The sequence below is a fragment of the Theropithecus gelada genome, chromosome 7b (genome assembly GCF_003255815.1).
Source record: "Theropithecus gelada isolate Dixy chromosome 7b, Tgel_1.0, whole genome shotgun sequence".
NCBI lineage: Eukaryota > Metazoa > Chordata > Mammalia > Primates > Cercopithecidae > Theropithecus > Theropithecus gelada.
The window spans coordinates 23,778,955-23,799,655 of record NC_037675.1 but is presented as its reverse complement, the minus strand read 5'-3'; the positions used below and the strand labels follow the sequence as shown (position 1 = coordinate 23,799,655).

At 45.2% G+C, this 20,701-nt stretch overlaps 1 gene segment (V, D, J or C); it reads right to left on the bottom strand.

Annotated features, from left to right (window-relative positions):
• Nucleotides 1-288: 288 nt before the first annotated feature.
• The window catches only part of LOC112629366, a 772,346-nt gene continuing 751,933 nt past the window's right edge, over nucleotides 289-20,701 (bottom strand). Inside the window, 4 exon segments of the C gene segment in view lie at nucleotides 289-836; nucleotides 1,792-1,899; nucleotides 3,099-3,143; nucleotides 5,005-5,277. Coding sequence covers nucleotides 1,793-1,899; nucleotides 3,099-3,143; nucleotides 5,005-5,277 — 425 coding nt within the window.

Here is a 20,701-nt window from a genome sequence, read left to right as displayed (position 1 = left end):
CCACCCATGTGTATGGGCTCCTGTTATGGGTGGTCCCGTGGCGTGGCATGAGAGTGGAAGAGAAGGGGCCCAAGCCGGTAGGTGGGTTTTCCTGGCCCTCAAGCATAGCCTGCTAAGCGGAAGCTTTTAGAGGTTATTCCAAGAAGAGGTTGACTTAGGCAGCTTGTTGAATGAGGCTTCCTGGACCGCATCATAGACAAATGCCTTGGTTTTTCTCTGCCCAGCTAGTGATTACCAGCAAGCAGAAAATGACTGCAACCAAACCCAGTCAAACAGAGGCACAGTCTCTGCTCTTCCAAACCATTTTAATGAAGCCATTGGCAGCAGGATATACAACACACCCAGATACACAGCATAGCAGGGCCTCGATAATGAGATAATTTCCCCCCATGTCTTGAGAAGAAGAATAGTATGTATTTCTTTATGAACCCTGTTTAAAAAATATAAACCCCTCACAACATTCTCCAGGACCTAGAGCCCAAGAGAACTCACTGAGGATCCATTATCTGTGGGATGGTGGAGGCAGTCTCTGGGGAGCGGGAGGGAATGTGCACAGCCGGGGCGGCTGCAGCAGCCTTGCCTCTGCTGTGAATGTCAGGCAGTGACAAGCAGCAATAAGGGAACAGAGGGGGTGGCAGCAGTGTTTGGCAGCTCTTCGGCAATCTTAATCACAAATTTGGGTAGGATCCAGTTGGTGGCATTGCCGGGGGGCACAGAGGTGGTAGCAGCTTTCTCCTCCATGGGGGTGGGAGAGTCCCCTCTGCTTGGAGAGGGAGAGGAGGGGCGATGCAGAGGAAGGAACGAGGGGGCACAGGCTGTCTTACAATCCTGCAGACCTGGAATGAGGAAGAACAGAAGTCAGGCTGGACACTGAGGAGGACCCAGGACTGTTAGGGGTGTGATGGAGATGGCTCTGTTTGGGGCTGTGTGGTAGAGTTCTAGGAGCAAATGGACCCTGGAGTTTTTATTTTTTTATTTTTTTGAGACAGGATCTTGCTTTGTCTTCCAGGCTGGAGTGCAGTGGCATGATCACAACTCACTGCAGTCTTGATCTTGCAGGGTTCAAGCGATCATCCCATTTCCGCCTCTTAAGTAACTGGGACTACAGGTGTGCACCACCACACCCAGCTAATTTTTTCACTTTTTGTAGAGGCGGGGTCTCCCTATGTTGCCCAGTCTGGTCTCCAGCTCCTGTGCTCCTCCTGTCTCTGCCTCCCAAAGTGGTGGGATTACAGGCGTGAGGCCCCGCACCTAGCCTGGAGTTTTTTTGATGGTGATGGAGCAGGATGCAGTTGTCAGCAAGATGACTGGGGACCCTGGGGGAGGAGGGCGTGGAGACTCTAGCCAGGATTAGGGTATAATATGAGTGTAATGTCTTCTTTCTACTGAGCTAAGAGGGCCATATGGGGAGAGAGGACATGAGGAGAGGCCTTGGGGGTCCCTTTAGGTCACATGGTGAGAGAAGTACAGCACAAGGCATGCGGTGTAAACGGGTGTCTCTCTTCTTCCACTCATTAGCTGTGTGGCCTCAGTTTCTTCATTTCTGTTCTTCCTACCTCATAGGGGAGAAGTTCAACTGAGGTGGCTGAAATGAGCATGTTTTATAGTGTTTCAGGCCATTGTTATTGCACAAGAGGAATTTGTAACAGGAAGAAATAGAAGAGTTTGGTGGGCTCACTCAGGCTTTGGACTTAAGAGCAAGACCCTGCAGGGAGGCTTGCTCTCAGAGCTTAGGGTGCACCCAGAGACCCGCGTGCCTAACCCCCACTCCCCAGCTTCAAGGCCCCTCACCTCAGCTGGACCACAGCCGCAGCGTCATGAGCAGATTAAACCCGGCCACTTTCAGGAGGAGGATTCGGAACCCAATCACTGACAGGTTTTGAAAGTTTAGGTTCATATCTGTAAAACCAAGAGGCCACAGCGGTTATGGGCTTGCATGTCCCAGGCCTGCATGGTCTGCAGGACACACCCATGGTTTTCCCCAAGGCAGAGCAGGCTGGGTGGGGGAAGCCTGCGGCTCCTGCATCGCCTCTCCCTTGCAGCTTCTGTGCATATCCCCTTGCAAACATATTTCGTGCATTCTTCCAGGGCCAACAGTATTTTGTGTTTCAAGACAAAAACACCAACTAGACTTGGCTCTTATTTTATTTCCGAGCCCTTCTGGGGATGGGGTAGCTGCTCAGAATTTATCATTTCAATCCCTGGGGTCCATAGGGGCCCCTTAGTGAGTTCCGCTACCACGGGAGAGATGACTCAGTAAGAACAACTCAAATGGAAATGAATATGGGCCCAGGGTGGGTGTGAGGAGTGGTGGGGGGTTCTTGAGAGACAAGACCATTGCCTAGAGCCTATGTGAGGACTGTTGCTTTTCTTTTTTTTTTTTTTTTTTTGAGACGGAGTCTCGCTGTGCTCCCAGGCTGGAGTGCAGTGGCCTGATCTCAGCTCACTGCAAGCTCCGCCTCCCGGGTTCACGCCATTCTCCCGCCTCAGCCTCCTGAGTAGCTGAGACTACAGGCGCCCGCCACCACGCCCGGCTAGTTTTTTTTTTTGTATTTTTAGTAGAGACGGAGTTTCACCGTGTTAGCCAGGATAGTCTCGATCTCCTGACCTCGTGATCCACCCGCCTCGGCCTCCCAAAGTGCTGGGATTACAGACTTGAGCCACCGCGCCCGGCCCTGTTGCTTTTCTTGAAAGAAGGAAAAACCTCTTGGCTGTGAAACTGTCCTCAGGATGATCCGGTTAGTTTAGGGCTATCCCTAAGGGAGTCAGAAATTTCACAGCTGGGCCACCCAGGAGCTCTCTCTGGCTCTCTTGACAGTGGAGCTGTTGTAAGGAATACAGAGGCCTAGGAAAAAGTCCTTGGTCTATTGAAGCTAGAAACTCATCCTCAAACTGCTTAGAATGGAAAGTCAGAGATTGTGAGAGGGATTCAGGAGAGACCCCACCCAGCTCTGGGCAGGTCTTGAACTGCTGTTTCCATTCCTCATCATTCATTCACACATCTACTCATTTCTTCCCACTCCCTCATCCAGACAGGATTATTGCGGGTTTATCACTTCTGCAACCCTGTGCAAACCCAGGCTAGACCCCTGTCTTACCTGTTTCAAAGCTTTTCTCAACCAGGTTGGCATCACAGACACTTTCTGAAAGGAAAAACACAGACATTCTTTCAGCATCCAGAGCAGGCTGACTCTCCCACCCCAGACCTCCTAGTTCTTGGGCAGGTGAACATCTACAGCCTTTCCATGCTTACTTGTGGAGAGATCTGGAGGGAACTTACAGCACCCGGGCACATGCTAGGGAGGGCCCCTGGCCTTGGCAGGACTGATACCTTGGCTCCTGGACACCATTTCTATTTACTCAATATATACTGTTTGTGCAAAGTACATGTTGCATTACATAGGCCACAGGTGCCATCACACATAGACCCTGCTCTTGCGTGGCTTCATTCTGGAGTCCAATGGAGGCAGTGAGGCATACACAGTGGCAAGGGCCGTAAAGAGTATAAACAGGTACTTTCATGTGTTCCAAAAAGTTTTGATCCTTGTACCCCAAATTTGTTCCTTGGTTTCATCTTAATAAAATGGCACTATCATTGACTTAGCTGCTCAGACTAAAATCCAGCTGCCTTCCTTGATCCCCTCTTGGCTTTCTCATCCCTGCATGGTTCTACCTTTGAAACCTGAATGGTGTTGGTCACCTCCCTGCCACCACCCTGTCCAGGCCTCCATCATCTCTCTGCTGCAACTGCTCCCTTTCTGCTTCTGCTCTTGGCTTACAACCCACTCTCCATACAGCACTCAGATTGATCTTTAAGAAAAGCAGGCTGGGTGTGGTGGCTCGCGCCTGTAATCCCACCACTTTGGGAGGCTGAAGCGGGTGGATCACCTGAGGTCAGGAGTTTGAGACCAGCCTGGCCAGCATAGTGAAACCCTGTCTCTACTAAAAAATACAAAAAATTAGCTGGGTGTGGTGGTAGGAGCCTGTAATCCCAGCTACTCGGGAGGCTGAGGTGGGAGAATCGCTTGAACCTGGGAAGCGGAGGCTACAGTGAGCCGAGATGCGCCATTGCACTCCAGCCTGGGCAACAAGAGCAAAACTCCGTCTTAAAATAAAATAAAATAAAATAAAATAAATAAAATAAGCAAATTAGGTGTCCCTCCGCTGCTTGAAGCTGATCAACAGCTTTCTGGTATACTTAGAATACTGTCTGCCCTCTCATGGCCTAGGAGGCCCTGTGACTTGGCCCTGCCTCCTTCACTCAACTCATGCCTGCTCCTCTTCTCCTTTCTCATTGAGCTCCTGTCCCAGGCCTCTATAGGGTCCTCTCCCTGCCCTTGGTATGCTTGGTACCTTCAAGTAGCATTTCTTCAGAGAGCCCTTCCCTGACTTTTGTCGTGAAGGTGGCTGTTTTCTCAACCCTGAGTTAAAACACATTCCAATCTGAAGTTTTCTGGACTTTTCCCAGCTGACAGATGGGCTCCCCTAACTAGAATGGAGCTTCCTCTGGGCAGACCCCTCATCTGACTTTTATTCCTCCACGTCAGCACCTGGTGCATTCATGTACCGGCACAACCAGTGCTTGGTGGGTTAATGAGTGACTGCATGAGATTGACTTAGTAAGCTGGGAAAGATTTTTTGGCAGACAGGGAGAAATAAGGAGAGGCAACTTGGAGAAGGGCTTTAAAATGAGGCGTAGAAGAGCAGTAAGGGGCAAACAGTCCGAGCAAAGGCAGGCAGGTAGGAACTCAGTTGGAGAGACTGAGGCTGGGCCCAGTGCCCTCTCCTGCCACCTTCTCTTCATCTGCTTTTTTCCCGTGTCATTCTCTGGACTGCCAGGACAAGGCTCACTGTTTCTCAGTAAAAAGAGGGTTTTGTGGCAATTGATGAGGCCAAGACCACCAATCTGAGGAGTTTTAGACATCGTTGACCAGAGCTCTGGGCAGAACCAGGCCACTCCTGAAGCAAGGAAACAGCCTGAGAAGGCACCAAAGCCGCCCTTACCTGTGCCGGGGAAGAAGGTGTCTGCTGGAATAACGCTGTCCTTGAAGGCGCTTGTACATGCAAAATCGGATTTGTTGCTCCAGGCCACAGCACCGTTGCTCTTAAAGTCCATAGACCTCATGTCTAGCACAGTTTTGTCTGTGATATGCACGTCAGAATCCTTGCTTTGTGACACATTCATTACAGAATCAAAATCAGTGAATAGGCAGACAGAGGTGTCATTGGATTTCGAGCCTCTCAGCTGGTACACGGCAGGGTCAGGGTTCTGGATATCTGTGGGACAAGAGGATCAGGGTTAGGACATGATCTCATTTCCTTCTTTGCCCCAACCCAGGCTGAAGTCCAGATGCCAGTGATGGACAAGAACGGGGTTCCATGGGGCTGGCAAGTCATGGTCTCATGCTTTATATGGGAAACAGCATTTTAGAAACCAGCTGTTTTTGATGGACTGGGACTCAGGGACAGGCACAAGCTATCAATCTTGGCCAAGAGGCCATGATTTCAGTGAACGTTCACTGCCAGGCCTGGCCTGCCACTCAAGGAAACCTGAAATGCAGGGCTACTTAATGATATTGCTTATTCTTTTATTTAATAGGATCTTCTTCAAAACCCCAGCAATATAACTCTGGCAGAGCAAAGGCAGGCATGGAAAGAAGGCCGAGCAAAGCAAACTAGTGGTCTCCCCAACTTAAGCTGGGCATTAGCAGAATGGGAGGTTTATGGTATGTTGGCATTAAGTTGGGAAATCTATCACATCACCAGGAGATTTCCCTCTCATTGATAGAGGTTTTGAACTATAAATCAGAACACCTGCGTCTAAGCCCCAGCACTACTGTTTACTCGATATAAGGCCTTGAGCAAGTCACAGCAGCTCCTTACGTCTCAGGAATTTCATCTGCAAAATGAATATGTTGCCTCATCCACCTTCCTAGCCAGGCTCTTCTGAGAAAGAAATGAGAGCTTCTCCATATAAAAATCTATTTAATAAACTGTAAAGTACCAAACAAATGTTAGTTGGAGCCATTGGCCCTGGCAGAATATAGCTGTGATAAAGTGCTAGTGAGTCATGCAGGGCCACAGCGTCTATCCTTCACCCTCAGAAAGCAGGACCTGCTGGAGGCTTTTCCTTAGTGCTGAGACTCACTCTTTAGTGTTTCCGTAGGATTTTGTGTTTTTAATGTGACTCTCATTGTTTATTCTTTCCGACCTCCTGCCTTTTGAGGAGGAAGCAGAGGTTTGTCGGAGGATTAGCATGTTGGGGCCACCCAGAGAGTTTCCAGCAGGGTGGGGATTAGAATTTCCCACCCAGTGGTTCTCTGCTCCCACAGCTCCTCACATGCACACAAGATTTCTCAGACCCTGGTGATTCCCCGACAGTTGGTGAGCCAACCATGGTGGCCTCGGCAATGCCGACATCCAGCTGGATCCAAAACCAAAGAAATCAGCCCCTGGGATGCTGAGTGGAGGCAGAGTTGCCTGCAGCATGCGGCTGCCCCTGGAGCACTGGAGCAGGGGTGGGCTCCATGGTCAGAGGGGAGAGACATCCAGAGCTGTGGCTCCAGAGGATTCTGCCTACTTCCCTCCAACCTCCTTATACTTGGGCAGCCTGACATCTCTCTGGGTGAAGGCCCTAAGGCATAGTTCCTTTGCTGGGAAGGGACAGACAGAAAGCCATTAGCTCCACCAACACATCCCCCTGATTGTTAGTCATCAGTGGGGGTCTTGGGAAGCACTGCAGAGGGGGAGAGAAGAGTCTGCAAGTGCTGATCCTCAAGCCAATCTGCATCTGGTGGCCCCTGATCAGGGAAAGTGGGCGGCTTTGTGGGGCAGAAACCCAACTTTGAGTCCTGGTTAAACACTCACTCAAGTCCTGGGGCCAGTGGGTGTCAGACTGGAGAAGATCTAGGCTGCTCTGTCTAGTATAATAGTCTCTAGCTACATGTGGCTGTTGAAATGAAAATTAGTCAATGTGAAATAAAATGTTTTCAATTAAAAATGGAAACTTCATTTCAAGAGCTCAATAGCCACATGTAGCTGGTGGCCATTGCGTGGGACAGTGGAGATTGACAGAACATTTCCATTGCCACAGAAAGTTCTACTGGACACTGTTGGTATAGGAAGCGCAATGCCACGGAACACAAGACTCCGAGAAATGGCAACAGGGGCTGAGTTAGAGGTACTGAGTTTTTTTTAGCCTTTTTATACTTTCATCCCATGTACCTTTTATACTTTTTATCCCCATGTACCTCTAGTTCAACTTTATCTCTTTGCCACTTTTAATTTGGAGGTGTTTAGGGGTCTGCCTGCCAGAACCCTTTGGGGACAGACATCCTATTCTACCCTAGTAAGAATAACACATCCCATCACTGATGATATGAGAAGGTAGGCTTGGCAAGACGGAACCAATTTTTTGATGTGGAAGTTCAGCTATTCTAGATCCTAAACTGTCCTTTACATTCAAAATGAACTGCAGAAGCACATGTGCTCTAGTGCTTTAAGTCCCTAGGGACACAGCAGTGCTTGAAAGCTCCCTTACCATTAAATCTGTCCCCTGTAGTTGGGCACTAGGGACCCAGAAATCAGAATTAGTGACACTGGCTCTGGGTCCCACTGAGGTTCTAGTGAGCATCAGGAAACTGTGGGCATGGGCAGACGTACGGGGAGAAATGGAAACTCTGGTTCCTTTGCCAAATTGCTACTGGGAGGTAACACCTTCATACCACTCCCAGTGTCTCTATTACAGAATCCCTTAGGTTTCTCCTCCTCTAAGGTGTGGGATGATGCCTCTCAGAGCCCACTGAGGAAGGAGAGGGGAGGTCTGCAGCACCGTAGCTGGCTCCTCTCACCTTCACTTCTGGTCTGCATCTCTAAATCGGATTCTCAGTTTCCCAATGGCTGGCTGGCCCGGCCCTAATTTCTGTATTCTCGTGCTCTAGTATTTCCTTTTTCCATGCCTAAAAAGACATGTTCTCTGAGTACTTTTCAACCAATTTTATTATCAGATGTATACTTAGGCTACAATGCATGTGCCTTCATTATTCCCAAGATCATGCCTTCTTTCTTGTTGTTCCCTATGCCCAGAACTCCCCTTCTCTCCTTTCTCTGCCCATACAGATCTTATCCATCTTTTGGGGCTCAATGAATCCTTTGTACCACATGAAACTTCTCAATCTAGGCCAACTTTTCAGCCAGCACCCTATCCCCTCTGAATCTCTATTGTGTCCATTGACATCATCAGCTGGTCAATACTAGAACAGTTTTCGGGCTGCTTAATTTACAACAGTTCTGTACCTTTGTCTAGTTTTTATACCACTTGAGGACCGGACAGGAATCTATCTTACACTTCATACTCAGTCTAGCATTTTATAGAGTGATAGTCACATAGAAGGCATTTTACAATATCCATTGAATGATTAAAGTCAAATTTTAATGTGTTTGACCTAGAGAAACATGAATATTCAAGACAGATAGTGATGCATTTCCCTTCCCAGACCTCTGTAAGACAATTAGTTACAACATCTTCAGCAAGCCTCACCATGGTAATAAGTGATATCCCCAGAGAAAGGATTAGCGACACTGGCCCATGGGGTTGCAAGTGGTGCCACCTGGGATGACTCACCAGATATAATGAACACATGGGTTCCTTTCCCAAATGTGAGTTTATCAATTGTTCCTCCAGTATTCACACCACGGGTGACGCCATTGCAGAAACTCACAGGACCTGCCTGTTACTTAAATAAGAGAAACACTGATCTCCCCCACAAGGCAGGAGAATCACACTCCTAAGAGTTAGACCTTCTGCTCTTTTGCACTGAAATTTTGCTTCTGATATGTACAGTTCTCCTCCTGCTCCATTCTGCTGTGGTTCCCTGGGCTGAGGTTGTGATTTCATATGGTTTCAATTAACTAAGAATTCAGTAGAACAAAAACCTCAATTCCAGGCAGCAGTATCTTGGATACGTTTGTGGAAGGTTCAGGAGTCCTTGCTCATCGCCTGCCTCATGGTTCCTAAGGTCCCAGCCTAAGGATGATGTCTGCAGGACACTGAGTGCTGGATGGGAGGATTTCCTGGGGATGGGTGGAAGAAACTATTTGGGAGCCCACAGAGGAAAATACCTGGGCTCAAGTCGGCATTTTGGACAAAGAAGAAATAGTTGTCCATCCTCCCTTGCTCTCCTGCTTCATTCTACTTACTTGGCCGGATGCTCAGTCTGGTCCCTGATCCAAAGATGATCTTGGAAGCACTGCTGTACCCCCACTGTGGGTAAGGTCTTTGAGATAACCTTCTTGATGCTAACCTGCTGGGACCCACTGGGGTCTCAGAGCAACATTCTAAAAGGCTCACTGGGTCTTTGGTGCTTCCCACGGAAGCAATTCCCATTTCCCTTTATGATAGTGTAAACCTTAGTATAAGCAAAGCCTCAGTAATAATAATTATAATAAGATTTTAGAAAAGCTACTACTTATTGATCACTTTTTACATTCTGGCCATTATCTCATATTATTATGATGTAGTTACAGTCCTTTTGCTGTTGAGAAAGTGGAGGCTTTATTGAAAACAGCTGGTGAGAGTAGAGCCCGAATTTTCCCCAGGTCTGTGGGCCTCCCTATACACTGCTGCCTCTATACCTTATAATTGCGTGTGGTATACTTGCCCTTCAGTTAGGGGTCTGGGCCACTTTTACCCTTAGGAGGAAGTTGAAAACTCTCCTAACTCCAGAGAGGAAGATACTATGAGTAGGGATCCCCATACCATGTTTATTAGCCAATTCAGGGAATTTAGCTACCTGCTGCAATAAAAGAGAATTTGTGTTTTCCATTAACTCATCTCTTTCCCCCAAGGGCACTTTGCTAATTTCCTGAATGTTCAGATTATCTGGTGCCGATATTATCAGCTTCGCTTGAAAGCACTGAGTATTTGGGACTCTTTTTATGTTTCTATAAATTATTCTGCTCAGATTTTCATTTACTCAGTTGGCTCTTGGCACTTCTGTGTTTAGTATGAGAAATGGGAACATTTTATGTCACCAAGAGAGCTTGTAGAAATGGAAAATGAGTGCTTCTCAATAGATCCCCAAGTTTGCTATAAATCATCACCTGTTTTCTCATAGACAAGTGGTCAGTTCTTTTTGCACTGGTCACTTGCAGGGTCATACTCACATGGGTGTACAGCCAGCCTGGTCCCTCCTCCAAAAATCAGCTTATCGTAGCCACCAGAAAACACACAATCAGATGGTGCTTTACAAGAACTCTAACCTGGGCAGGACCAGCCTGGCTGGGGCACTCCATCTCCTGTCCCTGTTTTCCAGGCTCCCCCAAGTCAAACTTCCTCTGATAAGAGAGAAAAGTCTCTTGTCTTAAGACCACCAGGTCTTAATTCCTCCTACTCACTCCTGAAGATGCATTAGAGGCCTCATTGATGCTGATTATTTCTTTCTAATCATCATGAAATAGCTTCATTTTATTTTGGCAATTGCTGAACACCGAGGCAACTGTGCAGTAAACGCTCCAGCCACTGTCAGAACAGCTCCGGGGCAGGTTAGATGCAGGCGTCAACATGCAGGATCTATGCTGCCCCAACACTTTGCAGGGTTTTCCTACTAGAAACAATGGCAACTTTAACACCTTTTTCCAAATGTGAATTTTTGGTCTTTTTGTACACACCTTTCTAACACACCTTGGAACTGTATATTTCCAAGATGATTCTGCTCTTAATAGGGATAAGTTTCCTTAGAACAAATCTTTTTTGGGTGGTCTCTCAAGTGGAGACAGACTTCATATATTTATCATTAGACCTCTTTCTTTTTTGCTGCTAGAACTCTAGAGATGTGATAGTGGAAGATGTATGTATGTACCAGGCAATGAGAATTGGAGGCTAGCCTTGTCTTCTGTTGTACTTCCATTGCAACTTGCATGTACCTCCACTATGACATGGTGACAATGGGCTATAGTTGTCTGTTTGCACTCTGAGCTCCTGGATGGCAGAGACCCTCCCTCCTTCCCTCTTTTCCTCCCTTCCTTCCTTCCTCCCTCCATCCCAGTCCTTCCTCCACTTTCTTTCCTTTCCTTCCCTTCCCTCCTCTCCCATTCCCTTCCTCACACTTAGCATAGTGCTTGGAATAAAATAATTGTCCAATAAATATTTGTTGAATGCATAAACCCTCTAAATATTTCCATTCATTTCTAATGCAGTTCTGCTATCTTCTTTTATTAGGCCTATTTCATTTCTTCTTTAACTTCTATATGGTTCCTTTCTACAAACTTTTTATTATTTTGATGGCATTATTTAGGCTCTAAGTTCTTCCTGTGTCTCTCAGTTGGATGTGCAGTTTTGAGAAAGTGTGTCCAATGCCCAGAGTCTTTGGAAAGCATAATTCATCACCTTTCATGAAAACGAAATGGTAACAAAAAACAATCTTTTGGCATAATCAGTCACAGTTTCTTTTCTGATAAAGATCTTTTGTCTCAAAGGAATCTGTCTCTGCAATGATGAAATGGCCAATTCCCGTTGGCAAATACTACTGATAGAAAACAGACTATTAAGCTAGTGGCTAGGAATTAAAATTTCAAGATATTCAAGCCTCATAAACAAACATGAAAAATTAGTTCAGGAGGTACAGATTCATCATCTGAGAAAGCAGAATAGGGGCTTTCTGTGTCTTTGGCCAGAGCCTCAGTTTGGGTACTTACTTGGTTGCACTTGGAGTCTTGTTCCACTCCCAAAAGTAAGTGCTCTCCTGCCCGTGTCCACACCCTGGTACATCACAATACAAAATCCTGCCCTCTGCCAGCTGGGGGCAGCTGCCCATGACCCTCACACACTCACAGCTTCTCTCTTGGGAGAAAAGCTTTTAAGCAGCCTATTCTATGGTTTTGATGATAAATTTTTCTTTCTAACTTCATGCCCAATAAACAGTCCCCCTAAGTTTCTCCTTCCCTCCCTGCCATAGCTATATCCTGCCACCAACCCAATGGCTCTACTGATCTCTTCGGAAGTGCTGAGTCACCATGCCATGGTCACTATGGTAAGAAGGCTCAGGATGGGCAAACCAAAGACCAAGCAGATGGCCTTGGAGGTGTGAGGTCTTCCTTCACAGAACGCAGTAGGCATGGTGGTGGCACGGTTAATAACAAGGCCCTAGAGTCAAATAGATTTGAGTTAAACTCTAGCTCTGTCACTCCGGGCTATAGAATCTTGGATAAGTTACTTATCCTAAGCCTCTGTTTCCTCACCTGTAAAATGGGCAAAATACCAGCTACCTATTATTAGGATGTATGTAATCATTGAATGAGAATTACATAAAAGACAGAGAATGGCCACTGGCACATATCAGGCATTCAGTAAATAGTGGCTCATAATGGGATGATTCCCAGCAATGCTTTACACAAGGAGAAAGGATGAGGCTTCTTGCAGCCAGAAGCCCAGAAACACATCCCTGAACCACCCATTCCAGTACCACAGAGTGCCTCAGCACCCTGGCTGGTATGCTCTAATTCAGGGGAAGATATCTCATGGATTCTAGGGGAGGTGGTGACAGAGTCTCAGCCATAAGAGACATAGGAGTGAGGGGGCAGAGTAGACCCCTTGGGTGCCAAGAAGAAAGTTCTATTTTAGAAACCTAACCAAGAGTGAAGTCTTTTTTCACAACTCGGGGATTTGTCCTCTGAAACCATTGTGCAAAACCTTTGCCCGGCACAGCCTCAATCATCTCATCAGACCTGACACTGATAGTTACTTCCAGGCAACAAAGGACTCCTTTAATGATGGAACAGATCACAGCACAAACTCTCACTACTGTGGTATCCTTCCATAATATAATCTGTCTGCAAAATTTCTCTTGATCATTTCTATAATACTTACACGGATGAACAATAAGACTGGTTCCTCTTCCAAATGTAAGTACGTAGCCTCCTCCTGATGCACACAGTGAGGAGAGCCTTTGATAAAACCTATTTCATGTGACCTCCCTCTACCAATTGCCCCGTGGTATTGGGCAACATCCTGGGAAACCCTCCTGAATACTCTCCGAGTTGTAGAAAGTCTCCTACTGCTGTCCTTAGAGCCCCCGAGTGCTAGCGCCTAGGGGTGGGAGCCAGGGGCTGGGGACTGGAGAGCTCTTCAGCCCCCATGTACCCAGGGGAAAATACCACCTTCCCATCAGCAGAGAAGCAGGGCAGCAACTCCCCATGTCTGCTCCCAGCACCCTAATACAAACACCACATTCTGTTTGCTTGGGGCAGACATTCTGAGGGTCTAGCTCTGTTTCTCTTTAGTCAGATGCAAGGAGCTTCTGAAAATGCTCCAAGGACAGAGAGCAAAGAAAATTTTATGTGACATTTTGCTGAAGCTGTTCTGACCTCCTTTTCTCGAAGTATTCCTTGTTCTCTTTTCCTTTCCAGAGTCTTTGGCACTTCCCACTCCTAGTCTTCTTCCCATGGGAGACCCAGGGGTTGGATTTCTGCATATCCCTGTCCGAGGCAACACTAAATCCAAGCAGGGTTTAGGCACTTTCTGTGATTTGTGCTTTCATCCTTCCCTCTTTACCACCCAGAATTAGGCCAAGGCATCCAAAGCCCTTGGACTCCTTTATTTCTAATGACCTTGACTCAGACGGGGCCCTGCCTCTGTGAAACCCTATAATTATAGAGAAAAAAGTCACAATAATTTCCATAGAATTTTTGAAAGATGGGAGGAAACAGAGACCATGCTGTCTACTTCAGAGATATGAAAACGGAGGCCCAGGGAGGTCATGGCCTGGGCCACAGTCCTGAGCTGGGGCATGAACTCAGCGCTTGTCTCCCTAGCAGGGTACTGCCAACACTCAGCTTATCTCACACTGGGTTTGAGGGTCACTTAGCAAAGAGCTGTGTGGCTCCACCAAACTCAGGGTGGGAGTAAGGGACTGGGGCCCCTCCACTGCTCTGCACTGACCATCAGCATGGTCTTGAACAGATGCTAGACCCTGGCGTCAGGCCCCTGTGCAACATGAGCAAGATGTTCCCATGGTCCCCTCCAGCTCTCACTTCTGTGGTCCTTTGTTCAATCTGAAATCCAGCCTCAGGGAAGATCAGGAGTAGCTTTACATGAGAACAGGAGTGTGTTCAGTGGAGATGCAGAAAGAAGGGGAGAGTGAAGGAAACCAAGGACAGGCAAAGATTTGGGACAGTGGCCGCCTAAGGTTCTTCGATATGGCATTGATGAATGGCATGTCCTTTCCTCGCTCCCTTGGAAATAGGAGGCTCTCCAGCAGAGGGTAGGGATGGGAGTGGGTGTGGCCATTTGTGCAGGAGGATCCCAGCTCACTTACTTGGTATGACCACCACTTGGGTCCCCTTCCCAAAAGCGAGTCTGTTGTTCCCATAGTCACAGTATATAAGTGTATTACAAAAACATCCTGGTTTTGCCCATCCCCTTTCTGAAGACACATCCCCTTCACAGTAGCTCTAAGATCTGGAAACCCTGAAAGGTGGATCCTAGTTTTCCTTGTAATGGGTGGTATGAGGACTTGAAGGAACCTCCCTAAAGGGTATAAACAGCACCAGACCCCAATGCTACCTGTTGGCCTTAATTTTCCTCATCACAGCTATCAACAAACACAGCTTTGGCTATTTCTTCTTTGGGAGAAACAGAATCTTTACAAAACTTCATGAAAAACATTGCATCCTACATAGGCTGGGTGGGTGTGAATATTTCTAAAGATACCAGAGAGCAAGCGGGCATTTTCCTACTTCATCTGCCATGCTTGAGAAGAAGGTATCATTTTCCTGTGGACATATGCAAAAATGTATTTTTCACCTTGCCATAAATGCACACTGTGCTGGGGCACATGCTAAAAACATGCCTTGGCATGACTCAGAGTCACTGCATCCTCTCGGGGCTGAGTGAGAGTCTTGGGTGACTCACGCCTGACTCATTCCTGTTTCTCTCCTCACCCTGCTCAAGGATGCTAACTGCCGAGGGGGCTTTTGTCCTCAAGAAAGTCAAAGATCTCAGCACAGAACAGACTCAATTCCTTTTCCAGAAACACTGTTGGGGGAATCATGTGTGTTCTCTGTCAAAGAATGTGGACTGTGCATGGTCATACCTGTCCTGTCTCCAGCCATCAGGGAACCCACCCCCCTATCTTGGAACATGCATATATAAATTGTTATTAGACCTTTTATTATGAGTGCTTAGTATCCCTGATAAGACTGGAAGTTCTTGAGATCAGGAGCCCTATCTTAGGGTTTAAAAAATTCTTTTCTTTGTTTCTTTCTTTTTAAACCAACTATGATTCCCTGGTTTGTTGATGATACTCAATAATCATTTACTGAATTGAACTGACTTTTATTGTGCATAATTATTGGAACAGGGAGGCCAGTTTTGGGAGAGGTTAAAAGCTAAATATACTCTTGGTAAATGTGAGCTGCAAAATCTAAGTGCTTAGGCAAGGAAAAACCAAGGAAGCATTTCTAAGAGAGATAATAAGAAGGCAATATAAAAACCGAAACATCGTGAGGTTCATATGACCCTCAGCAGAGAGGCGAGAACTGAGGAACAAATAAGAAACTTGACTCAAAGCAAATTCAAATATTTCTCTCCTGATATCTTGAGAATAATTCTCCTTAAAGGCAAAAAGAATAATATGGCAGAAAATGTATATTTGAAATGAGTAGCATTGTTATGATTAATAACAACAAAATAGTAGTAATAACAATCTATTATAGACCAGAATAATTATATCTATATATGCCCAATATTGAGGATAGGGCTACACACTTCTGCAGATTTGACTTACTTGGACTGACCAGAAGTTGTGTGCCAGTTCCGAATACGAGTTTCTGAAAGCCTGTGTTCACACTCTGATATAACTCTGTACAAAATGGGACCCTGTCACTGGGCCATAGCCTGGGATTGCCAAGTCACATGCAAGTTAGTTACTAAGGGTGTTTCTACATCTGCATGCATGTGCCAAAGTGGTAGGGGGCATCTAATTTTACTATTTAACCTTAATTCTCCTAAGATCATTGGAAGATGACAACAAATAAGATAGAACCCAACTGAAGATTCTGCTTTGTATACAGTGGATTATATAAAAGTGTCACCAATATTCAAGTTAAAAAAGTTATTCATATAATTCCAGAGTTTCAGTTCCAGATAGGACCTAGGGAAGTTTTATCCATACACACTTAACTGTCTGTTATTATACATGTTTCCTGCAAGAGTGATGCCCATGGATACTGTACAGTGCAACATTATTATTGCCAATTTATCTTCTAATTTAACTAGCAGACAAAACTATGTGCCCTTCCCCCCAAAAAGAAAAAAAAAATCAATGAAAACAGATGTCCTTCAACTGTAATATAAGTCAGGTTATTTCATGGAACTTACTTGCTTCAACAAATAGTTTTGTTCCTGCTCCAAAGACAGTTTTGAAGCCTCCAGTATTTCCCACAGTGATTTGCACTGCGACAAAATGGGCCATTTCCTTCTCCTTCCATTTTTACACTACAGCTGGGGAGCAGGTCTAGGGAGCCTATACTAAGGTGCTAGTAATAAGGAGGACATTTTTATACTCCCCTTGTAAAACCTATTTTTTTTTTCCTGTTTATGAGCATAACTCGCACTTCTTACCTATCAGAAGTTTAGTTCACCAAACAGCAGCCACAGAATATGGCCCCAGGACCAGGATCTCCAGGTTCTAGTCCCAGCTCTAGTTTGCACTGACTTTATGACCATTCAGCCAACCTCTCTGGGTCTTAATTTCCTTATTGGGGAAATAAAGAGGTTTGCACTAGATATTTTGAAGCTCCTTCTCAGAGCTAAAGTTCTATGTCCAAAGTGCCTTCACCCTTCATTTCTCTGTAACTCATAAACGAGTCAGGCTCTTGTAGATCAATTATACTGGTGGCTGGTCTCCCTGGGGAAAATAATAGAAACAGTAAAGGAAAGTGACAGTCAGAACAAGGGAGTGGCAGCAGCCAGCTCCCCTCTCTCTTCTCCTTATTGGGGTAAATGCTCCCAGCAACTCTGTACTTTTTGTTTTGTCATTGAAAGGGGAAGAGAACTCTTTAGACACTTGGGCCATCCATGTCAAGATTTCCCGAAGCACCCTCTCTAACTCACAGCAATATCTAAAGCAGCAAAGATAAATTCCAAGCATTTCACCAGTCACTGTGATTGGCATCACCTCTCATTTCTAAGTAAACTAGGGCATAAGCTCTGCGACATCATGCAGTAGAAACAGCAGGGCTTTCAGGTGTGGTGGTGGGTGCCTGTAATCCCAGCTACTCAGGAGGCTGAGGCAGGAGAATTGAGTTGTGGTGAGTTGAGATTGCGCCACTGCACTCCAGCCTGGGCAACAGAGTGAGACTCTGTCTCAAATAAATAAATAAATAAAATTTAAAAAATTAAAAAAAATAATAAAAGAAAGAAAGAGCAGGGCTTTTTAGTCAGGCCAGCAGACCCAAGTTTAAATTTAGGTCCTTTACATACTAGCTTTGGGATCTTGGACACTTCTTTCTCTGAGCCTCAGTTTCTTCTTTTGTAAAATAGGATACTTCCCCCCACCTCATAGAGATATTGGAGATAAACAATTCTACATGTCATGCATCTAGCATAGTATCTAAACATCGTAGGGACTGAGATAGTGGTTATTATTCCTATGTTAAGTTAGGTTGTTGATTAACAGGGCTATTTCCTGAGGATTATAGAATTTGTTTATGAAATACAAGATTCCATACTCTTGAGTCCCATAAACTCTCAGGTGGTATAATAGCGAAATCCCAGAACAACCGATTTTGAGGGCTTTGACCCCCTCATACACTGGAGGAGTCAGAGGTGCAGAGAGGGGCGATGACTCATTCCAATATCACACAGCCAGTTGGGACCAAATCAAACCTAGAACTCTGGACTGAAACCAGAAGCCCTGGGTTTCTTTCTCTGTACTTCACTGACTCTTCTTGGATGATGTTTAGTATAAGGGGGCACAATCTCTGGAGTGAATTGGGAGTGTTTTTTTGGGGGCATGGGTAAAATTACCTTGAATATCCTCTTCTAAGTGCACCTCTGAATCCACGGCAGTGGAAGTAGAAAGGGTCTATTTGATCATGACAATGCAATTTTCTGCTCTTCTAGCTCTTCTAGCTCTAGCGGTTAGCTAAATTCCACCCCAAAGAAAGCATGCTTAAATAGTCTTTAATACTTTCACTAATTTATCTGGATGTCACAACTCTTAATGCTTCGGTAATAGATTAAAAATAAGATATAATGACAAAAATAATGTCACCTTTTCTTCTGCTTATTGTCACCAGAATACATTTTGTAATTACCATAGAATCTCATACTTACTCAGTTCCACTTTTAGCTGAGTGCCTGTCCCAAAGGTGAGTTTGTTTCCTCCTCCCATGAGTATCACAGTGTTTGATGCCTCACAATAAACTCCCTTTTAGGCCACTTCACCCCTTTTCTTGATGTGCTCTGAGTGAGAAAACACTCAAGCTTTAATATAGCTATTGAGTTACTCCTAGGAGAAAAAAGTGCCCCAAATGGGATAAATTCATGGACTTTTTGTACTAAGAGACCAGAGAGGCCATTGGACCCACTTCCCCATTTACAGATAAAGAAACTGAGGCTTAGAGGCAAAAGATCTGGTCTAAGTTACATTGCTAGTTGGTAGCAGAGACCAAAACATGGCTCTATTTGAATCCCAATCTAGCATTTCTTTCTCTCCACCACAGGCTCAAATGTACTGTGTCATTTGCTTAATTTTCTTCTTCCCTTTGGCCTGGAAACTTGATTTCTTTGGGTGTTTGATTTCAATTAAACAAGAATTTATCAAGTACTTGCTTTTGTAAAAGGACCATATCAGACACTTCATGGAATATTAAAGAGTGTCTATTCTCAAGGATCTTTTGGTTCAAATAGGCAGATATTCTCAGTAAGAAAAGATTTCTGTAGCTGCATATGTCACAGATTGTCTAAGATGCCACAGCTAAATTTCGGATATGGAGAGCTAGAGGAATGTGAAGGGTACCTGGGGAGAGACCACAGTCTAGGCTTTAAACAGGAAGTGAGGCTATTTCTGGAAAAAGCACGTTTGTCCTAATTGTCTAGAGTATTAGTCTCTTCTCCATCCTGACCTAGTGAATTAGTTCTACTGTTATTTCCAACTCTTCTATTAGCTATTTTCATTTTTAAATGAAGAGTCCATGGAGGCTCAATCTTAAATTCACAGAACATCGATAATAAAACAAAGATGATGCAATCCATGAGGATAACACACAAGACATATGGAAACCTTAAACCAGATAAGGGGAAAACATGGGTGGGATGGGGTCAACATGTACCTGGAAAGACTAGAAGCATTGTCCCCTTCCCAAAGGTGAGTGTGCTGTATCCTGAATTCACACTATAGCAAATCCCCATACAAAAATGACCTGCAGTGTTTCAACCCATGGTCTACTTAGGGAAAAGGAAAGAAAATCTTCATCTATGGAGAACCTATTATGAGCCAAGTGGATTAATAATATGCATAATTACACTACCTCATTTGGGCCTCAATTATGCCACAAACTTAAATATTATTATCCTCATTTTACAAATGAAGAATAGGTGATCTGAGGCTGAGCAGGGGCCAGCACTGCTAACAAAGATGTAAGTATCCTGGATCCACAAGACACTTTGGCAGAGGATGGATAAATCTTAGGAGGAGCTATGAGAGAAGACTCCTCTTCCTTGTTCCTTCTAGAGAGGGATTACAGCTATATTAGGGTGCTAGAACCAGACATCAGAACTCTAGTAACAGTGCTCCTAAAAATCTCCAGCTCATTTTCCATTATACAATCATTTCCTGAGACATGAAGACATTTTACCTCAATCTTTCTGTTGCCTCTCTGATGCCTTACTTACCAGGCCTGACCAGGAGTCTGGTCCCACTCCCAAAGATCAATTTATAGCCACTATCCATCCCACAGTGTTTCTTAGTCAGTCAAAAACACACAGAAGCCCACACATCCTTTTCATACCTAAGACATAGAGATATGGCCTTTTCACCCACAAGGAGATACGGGTTACATTTTAACTTCCTTTTTACACAGGCCATTTGACTCCAATTTGGGGTATTTACTGCATATCACTTGAAATGAAGTTTCTACCTGCCCACATCTCTGGCTCTGTTGCCATCAAATGCATGATGTTCAACTTCATTTACCCAACAGATGTAGCTAGCCCTTCTTTCATTTCCATTACAGTTATCAATTTTTAGATTCCTGACATAGCGTCACCCCTAATTTTAACTTCAATCAATCTGAAACTTCACGGAATAGCATCCAGATCATCATGAGTGGCAGCTTCCTGCTCCCCCGAGTCAACTCATTTTAGAAGCTCAGTGACTCCTTGTTACTCACTTGAGTCCCATCCAGCCCCCAGAATCAAGCATCCCTCTGATTAAAGGACACCTACTCTGCTTTAAGCTTGGTAAAAAGTACCACTTGTCTTCTCTTTAGTTCTTTTCTTTGCAAATCCACTGTTTTCCATTGGCTTCATGAGCAATGTCTTAGCTTTTTTGATATTAAGAAGAAACACAAACTGGATAAAACAGTACTAAGAGCATGCTAAGGGATGTTATTATACAATCCCTTTATTTCAGTCTCCTGAAACAGTCAGAAAAGAGCAGGCCCACTATATCCCTTTATGTGCTCCAAATGTTACGGTCTG